General features: G+C 41.9%; 1 protein-coding gene across 1 annotated transcript; it reads left to right on the top strand.

Moving 5' to 3' along the window:
• The first annotated feature begins 2,902 nt into the window (after window positions 1-2,902).
• Window positions 2,903-4,756, top strand: LOC142366635 (tripartite motif-containing protein 16-like). Its single transcript, XM_075448595.1, has 2 exons — window positions 2,903-4,005; window positions 4,183-4,756. Exons 1-2 carry the CDS (start codon window positions 2,903-2,905, stop codon window positions 4,754-4,756), a joined length of 1,677 nt encoding a protein of 558 aa, XP_075304710.1.
• The last annotated feature ends 8,871 nt before the right edge of the window (window positions 4,757-13,627 follow it).

Raw genomic sequence — 13,627 nt, 5'->3', positions numbered from 1 at the left:
TTCATTAGGAAAAATAAAATCATTTTACCTAAGTAACTGGTTGAATCCACCCACTAAATTAACATCGTGGAATGTGCCAAACAGACCACAAGATGTTGGCTGTATTTTAGATGTATAGTCTCAATTCAATCCATTCACTCAACACAGAGAAGACAGAGGTATCATGCTGGGCCTGACAACTAGCTAAATGCTGGTAAAACTTGGCTTCATAATGCACCATGAGCAGCACAACTAACCTCAAGACTGTGTCATATGAGAGAGTACACGGGGTATTTCATTCTGTTATTTTGCCCCATGTGCATCATCAATAGTTTTAAGTAAAAGAAAAATATAAGTTTCTGACCCAGTTTCTATTAGTCTGCTTTATTTACATGTAGGAAGCCATATAGCACTGAACAAAACTGTAGCTAGTGAGGCTGAATGACCACTAGCCACAAAACTGTCAAGCCCTGATTAAAAAAAAAGTAAGCTTAACAGCCCAAGCCGTGTCACGATTCCCAATAATTTCATTACAGGTCGCTACTTTTTTTTTTTGGAAAATCGAATTGAGAGAGAGATTTGTGTGCAGTGTGTTTGTGCCGACTGGAAAACGAATTCCTAACCAAGGGGCTCTGTGACTGTTGCTTGAAATGCTGAGAACAATGATCTAGCATCCTCCTATTCCTAGCCGCGCTTTGAACGCATACGAACATTATGAACTGTCACTCATTCTCACTGGCGATTGGCGAAATGAACTCACCTCCTCCTCTCTTTCTTTTCCCCTGGCCAGTTGGCTTTCCAAAGCTGAGTTTAGTTTGTTTAGTAGATTTCTTCATCTTGCTTCCATTTCCTAGCTGACTTTCGCGTCGAAGCTGCCTAATATGATAAACATGTTTCCAATGTTGGGTGGCGTTTTTCCGCTCAGTTTTAAAATATAACGTGATAATAAAAGGATTCTGTGGACTTTATTTTCAGAAAAACAAATGAGAATGCATGCTGATCTTTCCACCAATCAAAGTCAGAACGATTTTCATCATATATTAATTTGACATTTCTCTGAATAAAAAATTTTTTTTTAAAAAAAATGAAAAAACACCGGGGAAAATACCGAGGTCATGACCTGTGTGTCCTCAATGCTGGTTACGGCACTGATTATAAAGACTGCAAATTATCTCTATTCTGTCCTCTTTATCAACTGTTGGCATATAATTGTGAAAGACTGTTTAAATAAAAGTTTTGTAAATGATCAGAGCGTCACAGAAATTCTTAAGCGTCGGATATCCCTTCAGACAGAATTCGACTTCAGTGAGACTTTTCCCTCATAACTTTTAACAGTTTCTCCTCCCAGGACTGTAACGAAATTAAGGTTAATGATATGGCAGGTGGTGCCCCTTTCTTTTATTAATATCCAGCATATTAATCCATTTTGACGTGTAAATTCGCTACAGTATCGTCTGCATAACTGTGATAATTGATGTTAAAGTTCTGCAATATCTGACCCAAAGGGAGCATATACAAGTTAAACAGAAGAGGTCCAAGAATTGACCCCTGGGGGACTCCACAAGTCATGGCCACTCGCTCAGATTCATAGCTGCCAACTGTAACAAAATAACTCCGGCCTTCTAAGTAGGACCTGAACCAGTTAAGGACCGCTCCAGAAAGTCCAGCCCAGTTTTCCAGCCTGTGCAACAGGATTCTGTGATCTACAGTATCAAACGCAGCGCTGAGGTCCAACAGAACCAGGACTGAAACATTACCAGAATCAGTATTCAACCTAATGTCGTTTAACACTTTGACCAGAGCTGTTTCAGTGCCGTGATGACGTCTGATGCCTGATTGAAAGTTATCAAGACCTCCACTTTCATTCAGAAAGTCATTGAGCTGGTTAAATACAACTTTCTCAATAATTTTAGATATAAAAGAGAGATTAGAGACAGGTCTGTAGCTGTTCATCATAGAGGCGTCTAGAGTTCTCTTCTTTAGGAGTGGCTTAATGGCAGCTGTCTTTAGTGACTTGGGAAAAATGCCTGATGCCAGTGAGCTGTTAACTATTCGTAGGAGATCACTTTCTACTGAGGTAAAAACAGTTTTTAAAAAGTCGGATGGTATTATGTCCAGAGTGCAAGTTGTTGATTTCAGATGCCGAACTGTTTCCTCTAGGATTTTAAAATCAACAATATTAACTTGTGAGATAACGTCAGAATATGTACATTCCTTCTCAGAAGTTGTTTAGTCAAGTATTGTAAACTCAAAGGTCATCAATAAATGTTCAGATAAGAGAGAGTTATGAGGGAACACTGTTAACTGTTCACTCTCACCGCCATAAGTCAGCACAAGATCAAGGGTGTGATTAAGGCAGTGAGTCGGTCTGTGAACACTCTGAGGAAATCCAACAGAGTCTCATATAGAATTAAAGTTCATATTCAGGCTGTCATTTCCAACATCTACATGAATATTAGAGTCACCCACTACAATGACTTTATCTGTACTCAGCACCAACTGGGATAAAAACTCTGAGAACTCAGACAGGAACTCAGAATAAGGGCCAGGTGGACGATACACAACAACAAACACAAGAGGTTTCTGTGGTTTCCACTTTGGGGAAAACTGAGAAGCAGATATTCAAAAGAGCTCAAACTAATCTTTGGTCTTGGACTGATTAGTAGTCCCAGATAGAATTGAATGGACTGAACTCTGATAACCTCCCTGTTCCTCCTGCTCTCACCCACAGCAGCTCCGCTCTGTCCACACCTTTCCTTGTTCCCTCCCCTTCAGATCTGCAGCTCATGATGGGCGTAACCAACAGGAAGTGAACCGACCGGCTCTGTTCTCTGCACCGACACGTCATTTATAGCTCAGAGCTCAGAGCAGTTTCAGCTTTGAGGAAGTGAAACTCACTCAGTCGCTGCTGCTAAACGGTGAAATGGCGCAGAAAGGAGTTCAGCTGGAAGGAGAAATGCTCCAGTGTTCGATCTGTTTGGATCTGCTGAAGGATCCGGTGACTATTCCCTGTGGACACAGCTACTGCTTTCACTGTGTTAAAGGCTTCTGGGATGGAGAGGATCAGAAGGGAATCCACAGCTGCCCTCAGTGCAGGCAGACATTCACAGCGAGGCCTGTCCCTGTGAAAAGCACCATGTTAGCAGCTTTAGTGGAGCAGCTGAAGAAGACTGGACTCCAAGCTGCTCCTGCTGACCACTGCTATGCTGGAGCTGAAGATGTGGCCTGTGATGTCTGCTCTGGGAGGAAGCTGAAAGCCACCAAGTCCTGTTTATCCTGCCTGGCCTCTTACTGTGAGGAACACCTTCAGCCTCATTATGATTCAGCTCCACTCAGGAAACACAAGCTGGTGGAGCCCTCCAAGAAGCTGCAGGAGAACATATGCTCTGATCACGATGAGGTGATGAAGATGTTCTGCCGTACGGATCAGAAGTGCATCTGTTATCTCTGCTCTGTGGAGGAACATAAAGGCCACGACACAGTGTCAGCTGCAGCAGAAAGGACTGAGAGGCAGAGAGAGCTGGAGGGGAGTCGGCAGCAGATCCAGCAGAGAATCCAGGACGCAGAGAAAGATGTGAAGCTGCTTCAGCAGGAGCTGGAGGCCATCCATCGCTCTGCTGATAAAACAGAGGAGCACAGCCAGAAGATCTTCAGCCAGCTGATCCGTCTCCTCCAGAAAAGAAGCTCTGATGTGAAGCAGCAGATCAGATCCCAGCAGGAAGCCGAAGGGAGGCGAGTCAAAGAGCTTCAGGAGAAGCTGGAGCAGGAGATCACTGAGCTGAAGAGGAAAGATGCTGAGCTGCAGCAGCTCTCACACACAGAGGATCACAGCCAGTTTCTGCACAGCTGGCCCTCAGTGGCAGCACTCAGGGGGGCTACACACTCATCCAGCATCCAGATCCGTCCTCTGAGGCACTTTGAGGATGTGACAGCAGCTGTGTCAGAGCTCAGAGATAAACTACAGGACATCCTGAGAGAGGAATGGGCCAACATCTCACTGAGAGTCGCTGAAGGGGATGTTTTACTGTCACAGCCAGAACCAGAACCAGGACCAGAACCAGAACCAGAACCAGAACCAGAACCAGAACCTGAACCAGGACCAGGACCAGGACCAGAACCAGAACCAGGACCAGAACCTGAACCAGAACCAAAACCAGAACCAGGACCAGAACCAGGACCAGAACCTGAACCTGAACCAGAACCAGAACCAGAACCAGAGAGCAGAGCTGGATTCTTAAGATATTCATGTGAAATCACACTGGATCCAAACACAGCAAACACATATCTGTTACTGTCAGAGGGGAACAGAAAAGTGACAGATATGGAACATCCTCAGTCTTATTCTGATCATCCAGACAGATTCACTGGCTGTTGGTGGCAGGTCCTGAGCAGAGAGAGTCTGACTGGACGTTGTTACTGGGAGGTGGAGACGGGAGGAGGAGGAAGAGTTGATGTAGCAGTCGCATACAAGAACATCAGCAGAGCAGGAGGGATTGAATGTGTATTTGGTTATAATGACAAATCTTGGGCGTTAAGATGTGACCAAAACAGTTATTCATTTAGGTACAACAACATAAAAACCTCCATCTCAGGTCCTCGGGCCTCCAGAGTGGGAGTGTACCTGGATCACAGAGCAGGTATTCTGTCCTTCTACAGCGTCTCTGGAACCATGACTCTCCTCCACAGAGTCCAGACCACATTCACTCAGCCGCTCTGGGCTGGAGTTAGGTTTCCTGGGATGTTTGTTTCAGGAAGAAGTTGCAAATTTGTCACCTGAAAAAGGAAGCAGCTGAAGGTGCAGTGAGTTTTAATCTGTGAGTTTTCATTTTGACTCATTCTGTGACTCATTTAGTCCCATCGTGGTGTCATTTCTAAGCTGTTCAGAGACTTTCAGGGAATCAGTGATTTGTTGATGTTGTTCTGTTGACGACTTTCTTTTGTTGGATATCTCGATATTCTTTGACTAAAACCGACGGCCCTGATATTTCTTTATGTTCTGATTTTTACAGCCAAGACTTTCAGCTCAGTTTCATGTTGGAAGACTTTCTGTTGAGTCCAGACGCTCAGCTGACAACAAATGTCTGGATTCAAGGTGACGACGTGATTTAGATTCATCTCCCGAAGGTGATAATAAATAATAAATAAAAACTTATTAATAAATAAATAAATAATAAATAAAATCAAACAGAAAGGCAACTCCAGCTGCAGTGAGCACTTCTTTCATAGCTTTTGCCTTGAGCTCATTATTGTTTTATCTGTAAAACGCAGAGAGATCGGCCGTCATTCAAACTGTGATTCAGCAGTAGTTTATCTTTTGATTTGTACTTCTGTTGATGGTTCAGTTTCTTTCAACCGTCTTTACCAAAACTGTTTAATCACAGAAAAAAAGCAGTTTTTTGTCTCTGGTTGCCTTTCTCAGCAGTGATTGTGTTTGTGTCGTCACACAGTGAAGAAAATCTATAACATGATGTAAATACAGGAAAAAGGGATTTTACCTTCTTATCTTGGAAATGTTTTGCTGAGTTGTGCTTAAAAAAAGCAGATTTTTGTCTCATTCTGGACTTTAGATGATTGAATGTGTTGTGTTGCTTCAGATATGAAGTTACTTCTGAATGATGCCTTCACTGTTTTTCTCTCTGGCTTCACAATGAGGCTCATTGATTGTAAAGTTTGAACTCAGATGTGATTAAAACTTCTTGTGTCTGATATCTGAGGTGTGGTCTCTCAGTCTGAAAGAAGCAACTCGCTCCGTCTCATTTTCTTATTTTTTTACCCCTTGTCCTGCCCAGCATTATGGCAGCAGAATTGTAATCTGAATACCGTTAATGCCAAACACATTTGCTATGCCAAGGGAAGCTTTATGAATGTAAAGCTCCCCTTGATGCCCATTAACTCCTTATTTTTATTTATTTAGTTTTGTTACAGTACTTAACATGATGTGATGGTGTGATGGTGCCGAACCGGACCGGGGGACAGAGAGAGAGGGAGAGCGAAGAAGGGAAAAAAAGGAAGAGAAACATGAAGAGACAAACATAGAAAACAATGAAAAATCAGACAACCAGCTGCTACACCTGTAGAAACAAAACTGAAGACGATTCACGGCTTTTGTGGGGAATCCAGCCTTAGAGGCACCAGGAGCCCCTGGAAGCAGCAGTGTTGCCATAGTTACTTTGAAACAGTAATCTGACTCCTGACTACTTCTTTAAAAAGTAACTTAAGCCCTTTTTCCATCAGATTCTGTAGCGAATTAAAAGTTATATCGCATTACTTTGTTGCGATATATAATAGCCGGCTTATAATAGCCGTCAGAAATTTAAGAAGGAGGATGAGAGCGAGGCGAGAATTAATTATGCTGCTTCAGGACCACCTTGCCATAGCTCCTCAGAGGGCATCACCACAACCATGGCAGCAAACAAGATCTAGCCTATGGTGGGAAAATGATGTCCTGGCACATTTCACGGACCGTGAATGGTTGACGTCGTTCCGTCACATCACATCAGACCTCCTTCATCTGTATGTAAAGATGCCGTCGGCTGACGAGGCTCAACAGATCGCCTACAGAAATGCCACGAAACACCACATCCCGCAGGTAGGTTATGTAAACTCGTTATGTCATTCTGCATCTGATGGGTCTTCTTTTTGAAGTAGGCAATTAGCTTGTCGTAAAAGATGCATACAGGGAGTTCAATAACTGTAATTTAATAAACAAAATAGAACAATGCAAGAGAGCTTGTCTACATTTCTGTAGGCCTCCAGTTATTCTGATCACTTGCTGTTTTTAGCCTATCAGCTCCACCTTGTGGAGGGGTTGAGCATTGGATTACATTGAACATTTTTCCTCCCCTCTCTGTAGATCTATGGAGCAATAGATGGGTCCTATATCCCCATTCTCCCTCCCCTGGATGGATACAGGGACTACATCAACAGGAAGCGCTGGGCCTCTGTGATCTTACAGGCAGTGGTGGATGATCGTGGACTATTTCGAAACATATTTGCTGGAATTCCTGGGAGCAGCCACGATGCCGCTGTGCTGAGACAGTCCAGTCTATACGAAAAAAAAAAAAATACAAAAATGATGCACATTTGGTGAGGGGAGCCATACTTAACCATGTGCAAAATCACATGCACCTTTAAGTGTGTTACATACAAATTGTACACAAGAACCTTTTTAAATGTTAAATGTTAAACATTTATTAAATATTTTTGAACATGGACATGCAAGAACTGTATTCCTTAAACATTTTTTTAAATATAAATATATAGGTAAAAAAAAAAACTTCAGGTTTTAACTTTAGCAGTTCATATGAACATAAAAACACAAAACTGCACCAATTAAGAACCTATAAATATACATGTAGGTGCATACATACTTAAATAAATAAATAAATAACAGTAATAGTGTATGCAAGTCTGTAATTCATATGAACATTAAGCATAAGATCACACACACTATTCCAACAAATGGTAATAGTAACACTACTATATAGTAAATAGTGTTACTATTACCATTTGTTGGAATAGTGTGTGTGATCTGCAGACTTGCATACACTATATATGTAAATATTATATTACATAATATATTACAATATACATGTTCATTAATAGTAATATATACATATTGAGTTAAAGTTATATTAAGTTATATATATTAAGTTAATATAAAGTTAAATAAATTGATTGCTTTGCAAAAATGTGACAATATGAAAGAACAAAAACTGCCATATGTCAATAACCTACATTACCTACATAACCTACTCAGTTCAGAGCTGGGTGTATATATTGCCATTTAAGATGGAGTTTGCGTAGCTCTGCTGCTGTGGTTGTGGTTGTGGTTGATGCTGATTCTGCATGTACAGAAAGGACTGGTAGCTGTTGGGACCAGGCTGGGTGTGGGGATAGGGAAAGGGTGGTTGGAAGGAAGCTGAGGTTGTCTGCTTCTCAATACAGTCAACCAGTCGGTTGACTGAAGAGACAATTGATTTCAGCATGTCTCTATCTCTCTCTTCCTGTCTCTCGTGCCGCTCCATCATCTCTGACAGCTTGTCATTAAGCTGCTGGGCTGGAGTCACCTTTCTCTTCAGTGGCCTCCTGAAAAGGCTACCTACCGGGGTAACCGGTGTGACGGACGCAGGAGTGTCAGGGATGTCCATCTCACTATCAGTCTCCATAGCAGCATCTTTAAAAAGAAATATAGAATGACAACAGATTAGTATTAGGCTACTAAAACAGTACCATTAAATAAACTGCAGTCTTCTACTAGCCTAGAAAACTGGTCAACCTTGTCCAACAGCCATCTGCTGTCTAATACAAGCGAGCCCAGGCTAAAATTCTCATAATTACTCTATCAAACAGTGCTGGTGTGTGAACGTGGGAATGTGTGTGTCTGTGTGTTGTGTGTGTTTTGAAAGCGCTTTGAGTCAACTTCATAGTTGTGATACGGCGCTATACAAATACATGTTGTATTGTATTGTATCATAAGATTAGAAATCTGATATGGATTGATTTACCATCATCATCATCATCATCATCATCGTCCTCTAACACTGCGTTGGCAGGGCCTGGGTCTTCATTTGAAGAAACTGGAGTAACTGGAAATCATTAATAATAGGATTTAGTACATTTAGCTAATAAATGGATTAATAAATAACACACCTCTCCACATATGACTTAACATTTGTCCTTGTAGTACAGCATGTCAACATTTTCACATTATTAAGCTATTTTTGACAGGGGTGAGCCCCTTATCCAGTCATCTATTTACATTGCACAGGTCTGCCAAAGAGTTTTGCCAATTGAACGAGCATGCTCTTCGACTGGCTGATTTACTACTACCTCACGGTTAATACTATCTAATATAATAATTACTCCTTGTCCAGCACTCAGCAAGATGCTAACGTCATATCGTTGCTAAAAACAGCTAACAGGCCAATCTCTCTCTTTCTCTCTCTTTCGCTCTCTCTCTCACACACACACACACACACACACACACACACACACACACACACACACACACACTTCAAAAAATTTGGGACACATTTGGAAGAATACAGGCACACACTTACCGGTACCGCTGTCAACCGTGGCTTCCTTCGCGGCGGTGACCACGGGGCCGACTGCCCAAAATTAAGTCGATTTCCTCAAAATATTCATAATTTATTTTCCCCTCGGCTACACTCTTCCCACTAGCCCTCTTCTCTGCCAGATATTTCCCCTTCATGCTCTTCCATTTGTTTCGTAGGGCCTCCCAATTCCTCTCAACGCCTCTCTAGTGCCAAACGGTGGACAGTTTTTTGAAGACATCTGCGTTTCTCTGCCTCTTCCCATCCAGGGCCCAAACAACGTCGACCTTCCGAATTGTGTTTATAAAAAGCAGAGTCTCTGCTCTCGACCAGTTGTTTCTTTTATCATCGGACATTGTTGTTACTAGTTGTTGCTGCTGTTTTGATACCGACAGGATAGGTGAAATGGGGCGGCTGAGCTAGCCTGGCTCTCACGCAGACCCTTCGTGCTTCGTGCATCTTCGTTACACTTCGTGAGCTCGCACTAGGGTCTGGGCTCGCCTTGTTGAGCCCGAAGTCTTCGGTTACCCCATAACCGGGCCAATCATAATCGTGGGGCGGGGTGTTAACAGGTATGACGTAGCATCCGGCGCGACAACGAACACAGTCAAACCACAGCCATTATAACGAACAGCCTTGCCACTCTCTATTAAGCCCCATTGTACCGGCTTTTTGGCTGCAGTTCCACCAGAATTCCACTGGGGGCGTCGGTGGAGACCAGAATGAATGGGGCCCAATGGAGCTAGATGCTACAAATGGTCAGTTTCACCTAAGTCTCCTCAAGAGCGCTCAGGTTTGAATGTAGTTTCTGAGAGCTCAACATGGGTTTCAAGTCAAAAATCTACTGAACGAGTACATATATCCCTTTGATTTCTTACAGGTTGGCTTCTTGTTGTCCACCACGCACTAGCATTGTGCTAATGACAGCGCTCGACCAGAATTACGACCAGAGGCACCGCTTGACGGCTGGCTCCATACCAAGCGACAACAGAATTAAGATGGACTTTTTCCGCTTATGTTACCACAGCCTAAGAATCTGTGATTTTACCACAGATTCTCTCTTACTACAGCTCTTCCTTGAAAAAGCTGCTGCCTTTAAGACCAACAACAAGCAGGATTGTTGCCGTAAAGTGGCATTTCTGGTCGTAAGCTATGTATGACGTCATATACACTTCAAATCCTTTTTTTAAGCAAATGAGTGGCTCTAAAAATCTAAAACTCAGCCATGGGTATTTTCTAAACATCCTCTTTCGAAAACAACATTCGAATTACTAGAGAAAAAATTATATCTTGAGATAAGAGCACGATAGGGCGTATAGCTCCATAGGACTCCATTCATTCTGGTCTCCAAAATTGAGCGCCCCACGTGGAAAAAGGGTGGAACTGCAACCAAAATCGCCTCGTTGGAAACCGGAAATGCACCGTGAGTGGCGTATCTGTCCTATTATAGAATCTGTGGTCAAACACAGCCATTGCCGGACGATTAGCTGCTGCTAGCTCCTGCTTTGCTCGCTGCTGTTGTGTTTTGTTTATTTTCCACCACAGACCGAAAGACCGGTCGCGCTCCAACGCGTCACGTCCGCTTTCGATATGATTGGTCGAAGTAGTACGTGACACACACATTGAATTCTCCAATCAGGTTCGAGAGGTTTTTGAATACAATCCCCGCCTACTCACAGCAGAGAACAGCTAGGCAACCGACAAAATTCCAGATGGATGAGAAACATCCATCTGCGTGACAACCAGGTTACGGCTGAGCGGCAACATTCGAATCCTCGCGCTTTACCAATACCATCTGCGCATGCGTGGCTAGTCTGAATCGAATTAACCTCTTCCATCACTTCTGTAGCGATACAACTTAGCCCTGAACCACCTATTTCCAGCGAATTGATTTAATGCGACAAAACAGGCGTTCTAGCGATTTAACCGTTTTTCCATCACATGTATCGCACTAACTTCTTGATGCGCATCAAATTAAAGCGAATCATGTCGTTGATGGAAAAAGGGCTTTAGTTAAGTTACTGACTACTTGCTGTTAAAAGTAACTAAGTTAGATTACTCTTAGTTACTCTCAGCAGAGGCTGATCCCCCGCCCCTATAACATGAAAATGACTACCAGTTCTGCCAATACTCACTTTATTGACATTTATTTTAACCGGAACATCAAAAATGACACTGACATTTGCACACTTTTTCTTGAAATAGGCTTACATGTTTTTTAAATAAAAAATAATTAAGACAGTTTTTCTTGACTTTACTTAAAATATAAAAAAACCTCTTACGTAAAAAAGTAATACATAATAATCCCCCCCCCCCCCAAAAAAACAGAAATAAAATTCACTTCATTTAACATAAATACTTATAACAATAAAATAACATACTCGGACTCTAACGGCACTCAGGCCTGTGTAAATGAATGAACATGTAGGCCTATACTGAACATCCCATTGAACCTGTAGTTGTCTAACATTAGAGCAGCAAGAAGTGGTTTAATGAAACAAAAACAGTATAAAAAAATCAAAATACTCTTTCTTCACTTCATTTAACTGAAATACTTATTACAAATTAAATGCTTTTTTTACTTCATTAAATCTAACTTAAATACTTCTTATAAAAAATAAAGTAGCGTTTCTTGACTCAATTTAACATAAACACTTCTTTAAAAAAACAAAATACAACAGACATTCTTGACTCCATGCATTTAACTCTGATTGCATGTATCCATATGAATTACGGTAACACTTAAGTTATATGGAACATCTTAATGAACCTGTAGTTGTCCCGCATTAGAGCAGCAAGGAGTGGTTTTACAAAACAAATCAGAACAAAACCCGTATCTGTATCCATGACTTGGCTTTTAGTTGCATTTATGCGAGAAACTGTGGAGTTTAAGATAAGAATAAATAAATATAACCCTCTGGACCCCAACAGAATTTTACAACAATGCTCCAGATCCCTGGGAATTCCCAAAGAAATGGGCAATTTGAGAAACATTTCAAAGAATTTGTTCAGTTAGCAAAGCACGGCATATGATAGGCCTACAGAGGTTAGACACTTTGACTTGCGCCATCAGTCATTCACTCGCAGCGATGCAGACAAACGGACGGTCATATCACGTAACCTGCTGATAATTATGGGCCCAAGCCAGTATGACAGTCAAGTTTTTGAGCGAAAAATGTCCCGTTTATCTTGCTGTATCCACCCGTTGATCAATAAAAGTTTAAACAAACCTGATTGATCGTCAGACCCGTCGCTTTGCAGAAATGTTTGTATGCTAGTCGCCTACAACTGCAGCTGTTACTGGATTACCCAAAGCTACACCTGACGAAGTATACATATAGATAAACACCCGTACACTCATTCAGATATCGTATATAGGTGCTAGAAGATGTAATACAGTACAAAGACGTTAACAAGTCATCTTTGAGTCATCAATTGCGAGCAGGTAAGATAAACAGCTAGCTAGCCCTCTCCATAGCACTGCCTGAAACGTAGGCTATATGTTATAAAGTTAGCACGAATAGCTAAACCCACCAACTATCGTCTGTGACGGGCACTGATGAACAAGGCCGGCCCGTGGCATAGGTGGTATAGGCAAATGCTAAGTGCGCCGCACTTCCAGGGGGCGCCACAAATGGAGGGGAAAAAAAATCTGCAGTTAAGGTTCTGACTGATACTCGGTGTGTATGTCTCGCCATTACAATTATTTCTTAATAAGAAAAGAATAAGCCCACATTAATTTAACTGCATAGCAAAGCCTACTAAGTAATAGTAGTAATAATACTAGGTGGGCGCCTACATTTCACCCCTCCCGACTATTCAGACTTTAGGCGCCTACCTGTTACGTGGTTGTGTTTTTTGATGGGTCAAACGCAACTAGACTGTGAACACGTCAACATGTCGAAACGTCCAAATAAAATGTCTGGTGCCCAGGGGAGGAAAAAAAGAAAAGAAGAGGAGGAAAAACGGGACAAAGACAGAGGTAATGTTACAGTAAAGATGATGTCAATGATATTATTTTGCTGTTGCAGAACGATGATTGATAACGTCATTAATCGTTAGCATAACATGGTTTGCTAATGAACAGATAGCCGGCGCTATCTGTTAGTTTTAAGGTCAGTTAATGTTATGGAAGGGCTTAACTTGTAATGGAAAATAGTAATGTAACTACCCCCATCTTACCTTCCTCGGGCAAATGTGTAAATATTAGATCTATTCAACTGGTGTTATAATGTCATGCACTGACATGGTTAATTGCATTGACATCTCACGTTTTCCTAGCTTGTCAATCAAAATGCTATTAATTTTCCATAGTTGTAAGCCTAGCTCAGCTAGGCAAGCTGTTTGCTGTGTTACAGTTCATTATATTAAACTGCAGTTTACTGATTCTTCTACAGAAGTGTCAAACCCTAAGTACTGCTCTGACCCATGACAGCCAGCCAGACATTGATGGCATAGAACTTGCAAAGGAAATGCAGAATTTTCCACCATTGCCATCAAAGAATATGACAAACATGGAACTTTTGACCTTCCTGCATGAGAAGAAGCTGGCAGAAATTTACCCCAACATGTGGGTTGCTTTGAGAATC

Source organism: Odontesthes bonariensis, chromosome 17 (assembly GCF_027942865.1).
Source record: "Odontesthes bonariensis isolate fOdoBon6 chromosome 17, fOdoBon6.hap1, whole genome shotgun sequence".
Taxonomy (NCBI): domain Eukaryota; kingdom Metazoa; phylum Chordata; class Actinopteri; order Atheriniformes; family Atherinopsidae; genus Odontesthes; species Odontesthes bonariensis.
Note: the sequence above shows the minus strand (reverse complement) of the source record. Positions and strands in the feature narration are given on the sequence as shown.

Excerpts from the sequence above, each read along its gene's own strand:
- LOC142366635 (XM_075448595.1), top strand. The coding sequence starts at position 2,903 with ATGGCGCAGAAAGGAGTTCAGCTGGAAGGAGAAATGCTCCAGTGTTCG. Across the intron at positions 4,006-4,182 it reads GCTGAAGGGGATGTTTTACT|AGAACCAGAACCAGAGAGCA; the intron begins GTCACAGCCAGA and ends TGAACCAGAACC.